The sequence below is a fragment of the Bactrocera neohumeralis genome, chromosome 6 (assembly GCF_024586455.1).
Source record: "Bactrocera neohumeralis isolate Rockhampton chromosome 6, APGP_CSIRO_Bneo_wtdbg2-racon-allhic-juicebox.fasta_v2, whole genome shotgun sequence".
NCBI lineage: Eukaryota > Metazoa > Arthropoda > Insecta > Diptera > Tephritidae > Bactrocera > Bactrocera neohumeralis.
This window is the reverse complement of record NC_065923.1, coordinates 17,833,147-17,850,774: the sequence shown is the minus strand read 5'-3', so window position 1 is coordinate 17,850,774 and position 17,628 is coordinate 17,833,147. Positions and strand designations below refer to the sequence as shown.

Genomic DNA, 17,628 nt, shown 5'->3' with positions numbered 1-17,628 from the left:
GGCGATGACGCTGATGATGACTTTGGCTGCAAATATTTCTCTGCCCTTTACTGCTTTGCCCCTGGGAGCGAAAGGACTCTCTTAAATTGTTGTACAAATATTGACTTTGCACTGTTGCCACCGCATCATCAACGGCATCGACGCTAACGGCAACGCCACCGCCACCGCCAATGTCATTGCTGCAACACCAGCTGTTGCAACCATGAATTACCACAGTATTGGTTGCACAAATGGGTTAAACTTATTGCACTCAATACCAACGGTGCGATTCGCACATTCCCTTTCACATCGCTGAGTGTGCTTATCATCAGCATCCTACTGATGGCGGGTGCGTTCCAAAGTTAGTGGAGTGGTGTATGTATATAAAAAGAGAATTTAGTGATTTGTGATGAGTAAAGTGCCATACATACAAATACTACAGTCTATTTAGGGTATAGAAATTACGTATTTCTAATTGGATCAAGAATTTCACAAAAAGCTTTCATTTATTTGTAATAGATTTTTTAAATCGTTGAAACCCCTTATAAAATCATCCTCCACCAAACTAACTCCGACAAAAATCTTTCCGAAACATGTTTAATTTAAATATTGATTCGAATATCAATATACTCTAAAAATAATTTATAAGTTGTGTTAAATAACAACTTTTATAACCTGTCCCAGAAGGAAACATTGGAGACCCTTTAAAGTATACTTATATAAAAATGATCGCCTGAGTCCATTTAGTCCCTAGAATATGTTCAGTTGTCGAAACCGCTGATATCGGACCACTATTGGATCTAGCTGTCGTTCAAACTGGCCGACCAAAATCCAGATGAAGATCACTTTATATCCACAATGAAGGGTATCATATCTCGTGGCAACTGAACGTAACTTGTTTTCTTGTATAGTATTTATTTATCTTATTTTTTACATAATATATAGCAACCATTCGAATTATTATTTTTTTTTTAATTATTACAAAAGTACTCTGAGAAATCTATAAGAAAAAGGTTAAAATTGATCCGTCTTACTATGAAGCGTGACTAAATTTTTTTGCGTAACAGAATTTCGTTGCAATTGATCGATTTCACTTAAGAATTTCATATTAAAAAACTTTTTGTATTATTTTTTATGCCTTTAATCCTGGAACGTTCCACAGTCTTCATCTCATACAAATATTTTAGACATATTGTTTAAGGCCTCATCTTCTTCCTTTATAATCCAACAATTATGAATTCGGGCACATATTTTTTATCAAACAATTTCATTTAAAAAAATATATTTTTGATATAATAAGTCATGTTTTTCAAAAACTACAGTGGCTGCTAATGTAGCAACTTAGCAGAAACGAAAAAATTCCTTTAAAACGTAGCTTAAAGCAGTTTAAGTTCCATTAATTAAAGTAAAATCCAAAGAAGCATTATAAAGGGTTATCCATTTCGAGGTTCCCTACTTTTTTAAAGAGACTTCAAGTTTAATGGGGAATGTTTATTATCATTTAAAAGGACATTCCTTGGCATTTATTTTTTGAAGATTATCTCTTTCAAATTTTGGCTGCGACAACGTCTCAGATAATCCCTCCGTTGAGTTCAGTTTTCGATGACTGGTTCGAGCATTTCGATTGGTAGTTGGCGAATGACACGAGTGATGTTTTGCTCCAAGGCCTAAATCGTAGAGGGATTGTCCACATAGACTTTAGACTTTACATATCCCACAGGAAAAAGTCTAACAGTGTGATATCACACGACCTTGGTGGCCAATCGACCGACCCAAAACTTGAAATTATCTGCTCACAGAAGTGTTCTCTAAATAAATATATTGATTGATGCGATGTGTGGAAAGTGGCTACGTCTTGTTGAAACCAAATGTCGCTGAGATCACGAGCGTCAATTTGAGGCATCAAATAGTCGGTTATCATGGCGCGATAACGGTCGCCATTAACGGCTGGAATTTAGGCTAGAGTGCGCAGATGTTGCCTTCTAACTCCTTAAGTTCTGTAGATTGGTTGGCGTAAGCCTTTCATTTAACATACCCCCAGAGAAAATAATGTAGAGGCGCTAAATCGCATAATGGTCATATTTACGTGACATCATGTTTAATTAAATCACGTCATCCCTATTCATAGACGCTACATATGAGAGGCATAAAGCATACCTTGAGCCTCATAACCTTAAACATGAAAACCTTATTTCCATTCTGCTTACGAAGACAACAGCAAAAACATGAAGAGAACGTCTGAAATTGATAATCTTTAGAAAGATTTGTAACTAAGACTCTCAGCATCCCTTGCAAATCGCCTCGAATATTTTGTTATATAACTTTTTGGAATGTATATCGCGTTGCCAAAGCCAAACCCAAATATCTGACCATATATGTATGTTGGAAGTTGTAGAGACGATTAGTGACTTTGCTCTTTTAACGGTGGTGGTTTCTGAATTCCTCCCTGAATTTTCTAATGTTTTATATTTTGGTTTCAAGTCAGCATTTAGCTCTCGTAGAAATATCATTGCAACATGGCTTATTTGCTTCTTCCATCGGAATACATATGTGCATAAATTAACAGTATTATAAAGCTTCCAACTCTGATTTTTATTTCACATGTGGAGATTATCACATGCAAGCTATTTATAAATGTTCTCGCTGAAACACATCTGCAATCATCGTAAAGAAAAGAAAACATTTAGATCAAAGTGCTCTAAGAATGTCTAAAAAATGTAGACTCAACTGCTTTTACAAAAAATCCCGACTTATTTGTGCAAAAATATCGAATTTCGAAAAGTAAATAGGCGAAGAAAACAGTTATTCCCGCAATCAATGCCCTTAGAAAGCAGCAAGAAGCCAAGGCTGGAGAAACACACAAGCACAAATGTATACGTGTATGTGTGTGTGTGCGTATTAAGTCGTAAGCACTTGACAAATAACAAAATTGCAATTAAGTTTCTTTTGCGGTCTTTTTTTATTAGATAACCACTTATAAAGAAACACATATACACACACACACATGTAAGTATGTATAGAACTACTCGTAACTCCCAAGAGCATCGTCACAGCATTACATTTCTCACCCAAAAGCCCGCTTGAGTATGTCATACATACATACAATAATACTTTTTCATCTATAAATGTGGATATGTATGTGTGATTGTATTTATGTACGTATATATGTGTATGTATGTATGTGTGTCTGTGTGTATTTGGCCTCTGCCATTCAATGCAACTGGGACTATTTACAGTCGCTTGAAGAAAGGCGACTTGCTCTCCCTAATGTCTATGTAGTGACAAGTGTAGGCAATAATAAAAAATATTGCTGGGGCTATATATCAAGTCCTAAGCCGATAAATACATTAAATAAATTCGGTGAAAAGGGCAATAACAACTGTATTCTTTTTTTTTATAACACACATGAGCTTATATACGCACACATACTGCACTCACACACATGTAATTCTGTATGCCAGTGTATCGATTACAAGTGGCGTCGCTTGTTTACCAAACATGAAAAGTAGCAAGGACTTAAAAAAAAATAATGCCGTTAGCAATGAAAATATAAAAAAAAAAAAATAATAAAACTCTTTGCGTAGAAAATGCTTTTTATCCTGTGCACACACACATGTGCATATATATTTTAAGCGTAAGAAAGAGGGGGGCAGCAATATATCTGTCAATCGTTTGACCATTTGAAGAGTATTTGTATTTTTTATACCCTGAACAGGGTATATTTAATTTTCCACGAAGTAGAAAAAACTATAAGAAATTGTAATTCAAATCTCCCGGGTAAATGTTATTTCAAAAAAAAATCTGTTTCGCTTAGTGGGTAGGACCTACGGTGATTCAGTTTTATCAAAAACACAAGCCTACGAGTGGTACAAAGCCTTCAAAGACGGTCGAGAGATCGTTGAAGACATGCATCGTTCAGGGCGACCTTTGACCTCTTAAACTGATGAAAATATTAAAAAAGTGAAGGATATGCTGCTTGAAAACCGTCAAAGAAGTGTTAGCGAGGCGGGAAGAGAGCTTGACTTCTCTCGCGAATCCGTTCGAGTGATCTTGGTGGATATTCATTTATTTATTTAACGAAACGAGTTCTTGCTCGACTTGTCTCGATAAAGCTGAATTTTTTTTAAACTATACCGTAAACATGTCTTTTTGGGCAGGCTTGATCGGGCGAATTCCGATCTCACATTCATGGAAGAGACATGGGTTTATGAGTTTGACATGCAAATAAGTCAACAATCATCAAAATGGAGGGGGAAAAATGAGCCAAAACCAAAAAAAACGCGTCAAAGCTTCTCAAAACTGAAGGTGATGTTTTTGTCGATGGATTTTACCCTTTAATAATGCACCATCGCATCGAGGCACGAATGTGACCGAATTTACATCGATCAACCACCGTATTCACCGTATTTAGCTCCGTGTGATGTTTTCTTGATCCCCAAACTAAAATTGACGCTCCGCGGAACCCATTCGCTGCAGGTTGGCTTACGTGTTTAGATCTGCTAGGGATTACTTTGGACGAGACAACTTAAATAATGATGAATAATTAAATACTTTGTGTTTTATTTCCGGATACTGCGAACCAAAAAATCTGGGAGCTGAAAATGTTAATGGTATTTATAGTCCTAATACTGTGATATCCAGTGGAGCCTAATTTTAGTTTCGTCGATTCTGTTCCGGTAATGAAAATCGTTAACTTCGACATGTCACCAAATATTTAAATAAGGCTGAATACAAAAAGAATCTTGATGTATGGATGCCACACATCTACGGTCCAATCGATCTATTTCTAAAGCGGAATATTAAGAGGGATGAAAAATTGGACACACGTGGCAAGTTCAAGAGAAAATCCTTGTGATCGAATCGCGGAGAGCGGGCGCAAACGTAGGCCAAGCCAAAATTGACCGGAAGTGTTGGAAGGGATTGGCAGGGAATCGTCTAATGTGAGCTACTCACCTACGCCCAAACCCTTAATTCCGCCCTATACTGTAAAACATTGGACCGTGTAATGAGTAGGAAGGGATGTCTAAAGTATTGCATTCCATTACGACAACGCCAGGCCACATACACCGATTGTAACTTGGTTGAGTTTAAGAGCTTGTTTGAGATGTTTTTATTCGTGCATCTGATTTTCCAGACCAGTTACCAAGCGATTACTATCTGTTCGTGATAATAACGAGTGGTCTTGAAGATGAAAAATTTGCTTTAAGAGAAGCTTGTGACCATAGACAGTAAGATTTTCATAACCGTTAAGAACCAAGGGTTATGCAAACCCGACCAGCTTGGTAACTACCAAAAGAAGTAGTTATCGTCCATTACTATTAAAGAATAACATATTATAGCATACCATGTACATTGAGCTTATATTGAGTAAACAATTGTCCTTGAAATTTGGGGGCTATACCAACCAAAATTGTGAAATTTCTTTATTCTACTGTGGGCAAAAAATAGTAAGACTTTTTCTACTAATGTCGATCTCGGCTGAGCCGATCAAACCATATTGCAACATAAGTTTTAAGATACCAATAGACATAATAACTGTAAATACGACTTGTCTAAAGTTCCATTTATGACTCAACGAGACTCATCTGTCTAAAGCCTAAATTATCAGGACCATGTGTAAGGTAGATAGGGAGGTTAAAACTGTGCAAATTTGTATTGGCTCCTAAGCGTTTTGCTAATTTATAAGTTCGAACACAGGATTTCTTCATTCATATGGCTTCACAAAAGAACTTCATATATTAGTACATCTAACCTAACCTAACATAAAGTAAGTAGGAGTTCTGTCACTTGGGGCTCAATTAGCGCTGCATGTGTCATTTTGATGAACTAGCGTCGGACCTCTGTCCGCTATGCTTTTTGTAGACAGTTATTCAAGGTTTGGTGCCTGATGTGTTCCAAGTATTCTGTGTCTAAAGATTCAAGGCCAGCAGTGCTGCCTGAATATCCATGTATATAGTTGCTCCCCCATAGTTATTCAATAGATCACCACAAGCTCTCTCTATATCTTGTATTTCCGTTTGGAAGATGCTGACTGAGTTCGGTACTCGGATAGAGAGAGAGCTTTCGAGATCACCGAAGTATAGACCTGCAGATACTCCGCAGTTATTTTGCATCCGTAGATAGAAGCTGCATCATCTTTAGTAGGAGCCTCTTCTCTATTTACGTCTAGAAGGTATCCTAACCGGAAAGTAGCTATTAAAATCTTACCATGGCAGAATATAGTCTGATTTTCTCCTTGTTTAACTGGTTCACGATGGCCATTGTGTAAAGTCCGTTTATTATTTAGTCCTTTCCACACTCTGCCTTAAAGATATACAGGTGTAGTTGACATCCTTCTCTAATGACATCGCTGTATAGCTCAAGATGTATGGTTTCTTTGACGTCAACAAAGTGTATCTCTTAGGTTAAGTCTCGAGATTTAATAGTATGCCTTCCACACCTTCCTGTATGACAAATTTAAGTCAGATTTTCAAGTTTACTATGTTTTTCATGTAGCGTTGGAGTTGGCAGCTTTAACCGGATATACATAAATCCAGGATTATTTCGACGACGTATTTTTAAAACCTTTTAAAACTCTCTTCTTTAGGCTGATATTTTCCTCTATTAAGTCATTAAGCCGTGTGAATGAAACCCAGTTTTAACATAATATTAAGTGAGGTTCGACTACATTTATGTGACTACCTTGAATTGGTACACAATTTTTTGTTGTTCCAAAAACTACAAATGCCAACAATGAGAAAATTCACAAGTTTCTGATTAACCAAATGACTTCCAATATTGCAGCCAATCAAATTTTCTACTATAATCCTTAACACATTAAATTCTCCACATATATAATAATACTCTGATATATACATATGTATCTCCCAAATATTCATACCAAAGCAACTTTAAGCAATTTACGTAATTCGGAACATAACAATATCAAACAGTCCAAGCAAAAGCTGAGGAAACGAGCATCATTCTGCCTACTAGTAAAATTAAGTCATTTCAATTCGACTCGGATTTTAGTTATAGTATGTATACCGATACACCCACCATACTCACACCTCACCAATTCAGCTAATCAGTTGAGCGACGGCATATAAGCAATCATCATCTTTAAATTGGTATATGTATTTGAAATCCTTTCAATTTTATTAACATCTTAAGTTATCTACCCAGAGACACACACAATTTCAAAGCTAAAATCCAGTCAAACCCTGCCGGTTCTCTGCACTTTTTAACTCTACGCGCTGACAATCACTTGGTCTTTACTATTTTCCCCTTTCCTTTGCCAGTTGGCCGAAAGTGTGGCGCTACAAATTGAGTTTGCCAATGCATAAACCGAAATTGAACATCACTAATCCCTTTAAAGTGACACACTGGCACCCTGTTATTGCTAAGCGTGTACGGTTATACGATTATTGCTGGCGCATTGGAGTACAGCATGCGGATAATTGAATTGTTCCCTGTCCGACATGAAGAATTTCACATTGTAGCCTCGCTCGCAGGCGTAGTTCAACGCATGCCAACGATTATGTAAATTTAGTGAACCGGAGTTTGTTTTCGCTTTCTTTATTTGCTGGCTTCACACGCTATTTCGATTGATTTTTTCTTCTTTTTTTTTAAACAGCTATAAGTCGAAAGAGTGTTACAGCAATGCACTCTTACTTCTGATATGCCTCTCTAGTTTTTATTTCCTCTTTTAAGGCGGAGTTATTTGGAGTATCCGAGCGACATTAAAGGAATCAAATGAAGGACCTTTCGAGTTTATTCGGCCTAACCGTCGAAGTCTATTGATAGCATAAGCTGGGAGGTTGGGAAAATAAGATGGACAGGTTTCCTTTGCAGCTGTTAGTACTTGGCTCAAATTATTCGAGGATATACCTGGCCCTTTCTTATGAACTAAAATCCAACCAACGAGATCCCATCATAACTTTTGGAAACCGAAAATTGAGTTCGGCATTTCTTTGCTTCAAAATATTATCTGATTTTTGGTTAGAAGCCTCAAGACCACATTTTCGACAAAACCTGCGACACAAAAATACTATCTGCCAACTTTCACTTCACAATATAATTTTCCAGATCAGAACATTAAACAGACAATAAACATTGTCTTAAATACATTTAATTGTACGAAAATATATAACGTGTTAATATGGAATACACGAACTGGGCTCAACAACAGTGTTCCGTGCGATCTACGTGACGTAAGACTACATCAGCTGCTATCATATTCGGTGTGAGAAAGTCAGCAAGGCGGTCGGCACCCAGGCGAGACTGGCGATCGAATGGAAAGCCCAAGGCACGATGATCGTGTTGCAAGAGATGACGGTTACTGCAGGAGTCAGCACCACTGATGGGCTCTTCATCAACCTAAAAAAATAAATATGTTAAATTCATAAGACCTCAAGTGCTAAGTTGACCGACGACACTTACGCTCTCTTGGTCGTAATTTGTTACCATAACGACGAGCTCACACTGCAAACCGTTGGTTGAACCCTTCGGTATGAGCATATGGTGTGGCCAGCCACAAGCATTTTGCATAGTTTCGTTAGTAACACGAGTTACTTCCAGTTCGCGGAATGTGCGTTCAACGGGTATCGTAAGGCTTGATTCAGTGGAGCGACGACGTATAACATTTTCACCGGGTTGTACTGAAAAAGTTTAGATCCGTACGTATATACATATACATTTCTCTTCTTCTACAAATTTACTCACGTGCTATCACAAATTTATCCAATTCGATCATCAACAAGCGTTGTTCATTGAAAGTCATAGTCTGATCTTGCTCATCGTACTTAGGACCGAGGAAGATGCGTACCAGGCCAAAACGTTTTGTAGCGCACTCATTAGTCGCCTTGATTGTATAGGTGAAGGGCGCATGTTGTAGATGCTTGAAGCGCGCAAAAATATTACCACGCGGCGCGAAATCCATACCACGCGATAGATCAATATCGGATTCCTGCCAAAATGTTTGTAAAACATTGGGTTCGCGCACATTCTCAGCTATGACTTCCACAGATGTTAAGGAGAAGCCATCGTGGCGCAGCTCCGCATTAGTGTAGGGTGGGAGCTGAGCTTTGTGTTGCTGAAAAATACTATCGAGATAGGCGTGCCATCTATAGAAGGCGGGATCGCGCATTGCTGTAGCAAGATCACCGACAACACCAAACGACTCCAAGTGACGGTGTGACGGATCGTGAGCGTAGGCGATGAAGAGATGGCCCATATTATGAAGATCACCATAAAGGTTGCGGTTTGGTGAAGCTTTGGACGACTCAACTATATTGCCGAGCACATCGATATTGAGGGGTATGTGCTTTTCGCTTTCCTGAGGATATAAAAAAAAATTATTTGTAAATTTATAGAAGTGAGTTGAAAGCTTTGACGCTCAAAAACTCTTAAACTTACATCTAAAACAAAACCTTTTGTGATAGCTTCCTTTATGCGTTCGCTCCATTGCTCCAAATCTTCAATATCCATAATTAGTTGGTCTTGATGGCGACGCACATCCGAAAGTTTGGTATTGTCAAAGCGTGGTGCCGACTCCATTTTGGGAAAGTAGCCTTCCTTAATATATTCACGTAAATCTATTAACGGTTCCACGCGCTTCAAATCATTACCCAAGCGCTCTACATTGTATCGGGCTAAGATCTGCTGATACATGTAGTAGAAGAGCTCACCGCGACGAACCTTATATACAACACTGCGTTCGCTCGCCTCGAATGGATACACCAAATACCGGTGCCAATGATATAAGTTCACACCAAAATCCTCGCGAAAATACCACAAACGATGCTCTGGCTCGTCTTCCGATGCTGTATAATCATGTGGTATTAGAATTGCCATGCGCGAACCTTCGGGTACGATTGTGCATTCCTCGCGTAAATGTCGAAAAATTTGCCGATCGACAAACTTGTTGGGGAAACTCTGTATCAAAGAGGGCACACCCATGCCTTTGGTGTCTTTGCGGTGCAGTATAGCCACGCTAAGCGCATAATTGAAGAGATATGGATTCAGCCGATCGTGTGCATAAACCGCAACACTCTGCAGTTCATCGACTGTGGGCGCGCTCATGAACGTATCAATGAGACCCGCTGCCATTATGCGATGTGCCGGCACGCAGAGCGAAAAATGTGCCTTACGCGACAACTTCGATGGTAAACTAAGATCAGGCATGGAAATATCTCGTACATTTACAAGGCTCTCGGCTCTTTCGCTGAATCGCTCCAGCACTTCATTGTCTATAACTCGGTAACGATCGGTGAGAAATTTCTTGGGCACATCAAACACTACGCCCCGCCCTTTTTCCATGAACACGGGTTCATGTGGACGATCGAAGAGTAGTAGGAGATTATACTTGTCGCCCATACTGCGTGGACTGGCAGAACTTTAGCAATCGAGTTCGGGAAGCCAGTACTCTTTTATTCGAATCGTTGCACTTTTGTTTATAAAATCAAGTTTAAAACTGCGCTGACCGTGTGAAAGTACATGCATTTATATGCACAGTTTGAATATCCAAAAATGTTTGTGGGTTTCCAAAAATAAAAAATTGTGGTTTAAAGGTCTCGTATGAAATTCGCTATGCCAAATGCATTTTTAGTGAAATTCTAGAGTGTTATCTTACATTTAGTTTGAGGTTTTGCAATTTTTACTAGAAAAAATAATATACATACACATAATAGGTACACTAAATTGCATTAGAGTCTCCCATGCAATGGTTGAGCTGATAAGAATTTAGAAAACTTCGAAAGTCGCGAAAGAATTTGTCTTCAGGAGGTATGGAAATACCACAGAGAATATTCAAATCGTATTTTTGGTGATCTAATATAATGTGATTATAATAAAGACACACCGTCTTAGTTAAAAAGATATTTCTAGAAACTGCTGGAAAAATGAAAAAAGTGTTCTGAAGAAGAAATTGACTGTAGCCTCGCGCTAGTCTAACAAAAATCATATATCTTTTTCCATTCTCATAAAATCTTAATTTACCTATACAGTGAGAATTTTATATTCCAGGAACAAAGTTAGTATCTATCATCTTGGATGTACGAAAGAATGTTCGGTAGCTACGTCAAGCAGCCGGGGCGGTGTGAGATTGACATACATATGTATTAACATGGAGCCAAAAAAGTCAGAGAAGATAATGTTGGACAATCACCGCGCCACCATTGGAAATTTGTTGCTTTTTCCGATGTTCTTTAGATAGGATATCCCACAGGTACTTCCCATAGCGTTTATTTTCGATCGGAAATTATGAATATTGGCTGAAAGTTTTATGAAAATAAAATTGTTTTTTGAACTGTCCCAAATAGTGCAGGATAGATCTTCATCTTTATTAGCGTAGACACCGGTAACACGGTTATAGCCGAGTTTATGACAGCGCGCCAGTCGTTCTTCCCTTAGCCGCTGTCTCCTAATTCGCTGAACTATGTCAATGCCGTCGTATATCTTGTACAGCTCATCGTTCCATCGACTGCGGTATTCGCCGTTGCCCATGCGCAAAGAATCATAAATCGTCCGCAAAACCTTTCTCTCGAAAACTTGTAACGTCGACTCATCAGATATTGTCATCGCCCATGCCTCTGCACATATAGCAGGACGGGAATAATGAGTGACTTATAGAGTTTGATCTTTGTTCGTCAAGAGAGGACTTTACTTTTCAAACAAAGTCCGAAGTAGTTGGCACGAGATATTCTATTTCAGGCTGACATTGGATGTACTGGTTCCAAGATAGACGAAATTATCTACAACTTCCATGTTATGACTGTCAACAATGAGGTGGGAGCCTAGTCGTGAGTGTGACGACTGTTTGTTTGATGACAGGAGATATTTCGTCTTGCTTTCGTTTTGCTCCCCAGTTTGGAGAAAGCAGAACTAACGGCGCGGCTGTTGAGGCCAATGATATCACTATCATCGGCGTGCGTCAACAGCTGTACACTCTTATAGAAGATTGTACTAGCTCGATAAAGTTTTGCAGCTTGAATTATTTTCTCCAAGAGCAGATTGAAGAAGTCGCACGAAAAGGAGTCGCCTTATCTGAAACCTCGTTTGGAATCGAACGGCTCGGAGGATTCTTTTCGATGCCAACAGAGCTTTTGATATTGCTCAACATCATACGGCTGTGTAGTATTAGTATAAGTTTTGTGGGGATACCAAATTAAGACAAAGCGGCATGGCAGCCCCTTTTCGTGCTGTCGAAAGCAGCAATAAATCGGAGAAGTGGCAGTGGGTGTCGATCTTTTTTTCACGGATCTTTTCTAAGATTTGACACATGATAAATATCTGGTCAGTTGTTGATTTCCCAGGCCTAAAGCTACACTGATAAGGTCCAATCAGTTTGTTGACGGTGCACTTTAATCTTTCATACAATACGCACGGTAGAAGCTTATATGCGATGTTGACGAGACTTATCCTACGGTAGTTTTCACAGATAGTGGGGCCTGCCTTTTTGTGTATTGGGCATAGCACACTTAAATTCCAATCGTTGGGCATGCTTTCATTCGATCATATTTTACAAAGGAGCTGATGCATGCTTCTTATCAGTTCTTCGCCGCCGTGCTCGAACGAGTCATCGAAAATTGGACTCAACGGACAGACCATCTGAGGTTAGCCGCGACCGATATTTAAATGAGATAAACTTCAAATGATAAAAAACATTCTCCATTAAATTTGAAGTTTCTGTGTTTTTTCTTTAAAAAAAGTAGGGAACCTCGAAATGCATCCCCCTTTATAAAATTCGAGACAAACTAAATAGACACTGTTCAGAACTTAATTAAAGCAAGGATTACAGACGACTAATTCCGTTCCCACAACAGTCGTTCCTACGTAACCGGAACAGACCCGGATTTTTATCCGGCCAAGGACGGTCAACTCGGCACCATTCTGCGACTAATTTTGAGGTTCCCACGACAGTCGGGTCTACGTCATAAGAACGGATCCGGAATTTTGTCGGGTCAAGGGCTGTCAACTCGGTAGCAATCCTCTTAATTACTTTAAAGATGTTTCTAACGCTACAACAACAACCCAGCAAAGTCTTTTAATGCTTACGAATGAGACCACCGTTGTACGTGCAGAATTGATGTAATGTTAAATACTGTTCATCACTTCATCAAATATGATATAAATTCAATATTTCAATGATTTAAACCCATTATTTACATATTTATAAAAGAAGATATCATTTTATTAATTGAGTAATTAAATTTTATATGTAACCACTTAATCTTTACCTAAATTATTAATGTACTAATTATGAATTTGAATTATTTCCGCCAAGCCTAAAGGTATGCAAGCTATGCGTCCTGGCACTGCCATATTAACAGCTCAAGCATTGCTTAACAGACTGATTTATTCGATTGTACCACTAGTCAATATTGTTTTTATTTGATATATTATTACTGCAAAGGGCACAACAACTCTGTTTGCAATAATTTATTTATAATCAAAATATTTATTAAAAAATATTATTATATCTTCTTAATCAAGTTAAGTTTATGCTCAGAAGAATTCCTTTTCATCTGGCAACGCTTGCGTATACAGTCAACAGCTGTCAGTGTCCTTTGTTTGTTTATTGCAAATGTCATATTTGACAATATTTTCTTTTGGGAAAAACAAAACTTTGTCATCAAACAGTGAGAAGTGGAGAAAAATTCATTTGTCAGTATTGTATCGAAATCTTTTTTGTTTGCTTTAATAGTTTATTAAAGCGTTTAGTTTTATTTTTACAAATTTTAAGTGTGCGGTTTTGTTTTTTTGTTTCGTTATAGTCTTAAATTATAAGTGTTAGTATTTGGTTGTGCCCTAAGGAGGCCATATACAAAGTAAAAGCGCCATTTTACGACAAAAAAATTAAGAAAATTTCGTTAATAAAGGTGATTGTGACGTATGTTTGTGGGCAAAATGAATGCCAAAGATATATTAATGCGCGCAGTGCAATGTGATCAAGCCGGACGAATTTTGGAGGCACAACATCTGTATCAAGATGGCATACAAATACTTATGGATCTGGTTGGGGGTAAGGAATAGCAAGCGCAAGCATTTCAGCAAATGTTCTGGACAAAATCATATAATTTTATGTGTTTGCATTTATTTTTGTTATTGCTCTTGAACAGACGAATCGGATGTGGCAAAGAAGAAAGTGTTCTATGAGCGTATTAAGGAGTATATAGACCGCGCTGAACAAATTAAGGACCGCGTACAGAAGCATGTTATCCGCGGAGAGTTAGTCACCAATAAACCAATAGAAGACAATTCTACGGGCAACAGTTATCAATCGTTGTTCGGGCAGTACCTCAATTCGGACGTAAAAGAGGTGCTACTTGAGGAGCCATATCTGTACGAGAAGTATCAAGTATGTGTAAAAAGCAATGGAAATAATAAGCACTCACGCACAGCAACTAAATATTCATGCAGTTTCAGAATCTTGTAACATTCTTGGAGTTGTTGGTAAAAAACTGTCGCAACCTCAAGTATGTGAGAGTGGTCACAAAGACTGATACCAAAGCACCGGAGAACCAAAGTAACGTGCTGGAGCAGATTAGAGCGGATATGTCAAAACGTAATGTAACTTTAAGCATAAAATTCGAAGACACTTTGCATGACCGCAAAATTGTGTAAGTTACCGTTGCAATACACCTATAACAAAACTAACCGCTTCCTAACTACTTTTAGCCTCAGCAACGGTTATATTATAAAGATTGGGCGTGGTTTGCATTTCTTCAAGGCTACTAATCCGTTATACAGCCTGGGCTTATGTGATTATGATTTTCGCAAATGCTTGCAAACTGACGTGGACATTTGGCGTACCAGAAACTTCATTGCCTGAAGCTGATAAAAGTGCTGCACTAATCACTGACTCATCGTTAAGCGTTTAACAGACATTTTTACAATAATTTTCTTATGAATTTTTTATGAAATAGGAATTTTATTTTTTGATAAAAAAAACAAACTTTTGTATTAAACTTTGAATAAATATGTTTAAGTATTTTTTGTTAATACATACATAACTGTGAATGTATTAAAAATTAAAACAATAAAAATTTAATTCCATGAATTGAAAGAAGAAAAGATTTATAGCAAAAGCAAAAAAAATGTTTACTTGTATAATCCATAGGCGCCATAGCTCGAAATGCACTAGTTGCGAGTTAATGCTTTTTTAAAGCTAGCTCTGGAGCGCAGGCGTGTAAAATATGCACCCACATTCCGGCATACATATGTATACCAAGCCCGCATAGGCACAATAGGACCTTGCCAAGTGTTCCGTAATCGCTATAAATCTTCGACAGAAGCCAAAGTTGCCTTGCTGACAGCACTATGTAGGCTGCGACAACGGTGAAATTGCATTCTTCTACGTTCTTTTTGTTTTCTTTTCTGTGTGCGGGTATTATTTCGCACCACAGCCGCACAGCTGGAGGTGTTGCAATATTGGCAGTGAACAATGTGCAGCGAGCGACCTTTTATGCTGCCGCTACGACTGCTGCTGCCCGCACGTAGCTTTGGTGCGACCATTTATACTGCTTACCATATTTTATGTCATACCAGATACGAGATTTTTCGAGTGCGTCGACAGCTATTTGGGTGTTCCAGCATGCACACGATTAAATTTCTTGGCGCTCACAGCTGCAGCGGCAGTGGCAGCGACCGGAGCTTGGATTTGACTGCACAGCGTGAGTGAATTGAATTCCAAGGATGCAACAATTCTTAAAAATTAAAAATAAAAAAAAATTAAAATAGAAGAAATGAAACAGCAGAGCTAGAGCTTCAGTCGTATAAATTGCACGCTCGAATGCACGCTGCATAAAAGCGCACTGTTTTATATCAGATTTTGGGGGTTTATTAATCAATGTGTGGGTTGAGATTCAAGGATTTTTGATTAAACCATAAAAAGGCTGTAAGAATGGATGCTTTGTGTAGTTAAAGTCTCTATTTAACAGTGCAGGAGGATTAAGACCTAGCACTCGATATAACAACAAAAGCAAAACCCAGAGAGGTTATTTTCTTTGCTTTCGCAGCAGTTGCATCTGCTTTTTCGGTTATCTACATATTTAGTATATATTGCAAGGAGAACTATTGTTTTATTTGGTTGATATTAAGATAGTGGCTTATTAGATTCAAAACATAAGTTGATTGAAAATCATTCATCATTTTAGCGGCAGAAAACATTCCTCGAGTAATTCCGAGGCTTAGTGCCCGACTATTATGAAAACGGAACAGAAATATTAGTCGAATGTTAATTTACTTATTTTTTCAGCAACTTCCGGTGTAATATTTCATCAACACTATTCTGATAGCTCCCTCAGGTACCTCACGTTTAGCCAAATTTGTTGTTTTTGTTGTTGTAGCGGCAGAAGTCTGCCGAGTTGGCAGTCCTTGGCCGGATAGAAATCCGGGTCCGTTCCGGTTGCGTAGACCCGACTGTCGTGGGAATTTGTCGCGCTCTCCGCCTTCAGAAGTCGCTGTAAACATCCCCTTTTTGTCATTTGTAACATAATGAAGGCATTTCGTGGTGGAGGAGTACACTGTCGGGAACAATCCATTAGCCTTTCCAATTCAAACAATCCATTTAGTCTTTCTGACCACTGCAGCGTCTACCAACTAGGTGTAGATTTACTGCTCTTGAGCTCAGCCTCCTCCAGAGTGATGATCATCCACTCCGATAGTAGGCGATACTATACCTGAGCTCTCTGACCTAAAGCTTCGACCGAGACTAGTAAAGGATGAAACAGATTCATCTCAACAACTTCTTGTCGAATGTCAGTATTTAAGAGATCAAGATATATATAAAATATCTTGGATCTCACACCTTTAGATATGATGAAATAAAAATAAATAACTTAATCAGATTTGTGATAGGATATGAGTTTTTATCTGGCATCACAAAGTACTGTACTCAGCAGCAGCATTGTGATCCTCGTAACCAGGTGCTTCATCTGCGGCATGAAGTCTCTTACCAACGCACAATAATATTTCATATTTGAGCATAGCAAAATTCACTACAGGAAGTAGATTCCTAGTTGCTTTTCTGGAAATCAATCGACTAGGGTTTAGTTAAGCAGACCCGTCGAACGACATTTGAATGATGTTATGAACCTCAAACCAACGCCATCTACAAACTGAGCACTCGAAAGACCAGAGTAAGACTTTCTCTATACAGGAATCCTCCTACTTATTATACTTGGTCTTAATATAATTAATTTTCGTCTCATATACTCTATCCCACCCATAGGTATAACACTTGGTTCGAAAACTGTCATTTCTGCAAATATAACAGATAACGAATATATTTCGTTTTCTAAATGTCTTTACTAATTTGACACAAAAAGTTTAGTTTGACAATATCAAATCATATGATTTCTCCACCGTCAACACACTGCTTGGACCTTATCAATGTGGCTTAAGGCCTAGAAGCTGCCTTTATTTCGCTTTGTCTGAATTTGGTATCCCCACAATACTAATGCGGCTGTGTAAACTAACTTTGAGCAATACCAAAAGCTCCGTCAGGATCGGGAAGGACTTCTCCGAGCCGTTCGATACCAAACCAGGTTTCAAACAAGGCGATTCCCTTTCGTGCGACTTCTTCAATCTGCTCTTGGAGAAAATAATTCGATCTGCTGAACTCAATCGAGCAGGTACAATCTTCTATAAGAGTGTATTGATATTTTT

The 17,628-nt window shown here is 38.4% G+C and overlaps 2 protein-coding genes across 2 annotated transcripts; one reads left to right on the top strand and one right to left on the bottom strand.

The window, feature by feature from the left end:
* Positions 1-8,139: 8,139 nt before the first annotated feature.
* LOC126761394 (phenoloxidase 2-like) lies at positions 8,140-10,335 on the bottom strand. Its single transcript, XM_050477510.1, has 4 exons — positions 9,376-10,335; positions 8,683-9,295; positions 8,401-8,618; positions 8,140-8,337 (listed from the first exon to the last, which is right to left on the bottom strand). Exons 1-4 carry the CDS (start codon positions 10,333-10,335, stop codon positions 8,140-8,142), a joined length of 1,989 nt encoding a protein of 662 aa, XP_050333467.1.
* Positions 10,336-13,561: 3,226 nt separating this feature from the next.
* Positions 13,562-15,019, top strand: LOC126762174 (MIT domain-containing protein 1). The gene is made up of 4 exons (XM_050478718.1): positions 13,562-13,981; positions 14,079-14,317; positions 14,380-14,579; positions 14,638-15,019. Exons 1-4 carry the CDS (start codon positions 13,852-13,854, stop codon positions 14,789-14,791), a joined length of 723 nt encoding a protein of 240 aa, XP_050334675.1. The 5' UTR covers positions 13,562-13,851; the 3' UTR covers positions 14,792-15,019.
* Positions 15,020-17,628: the final 2,609 nt, after the last annotated feature.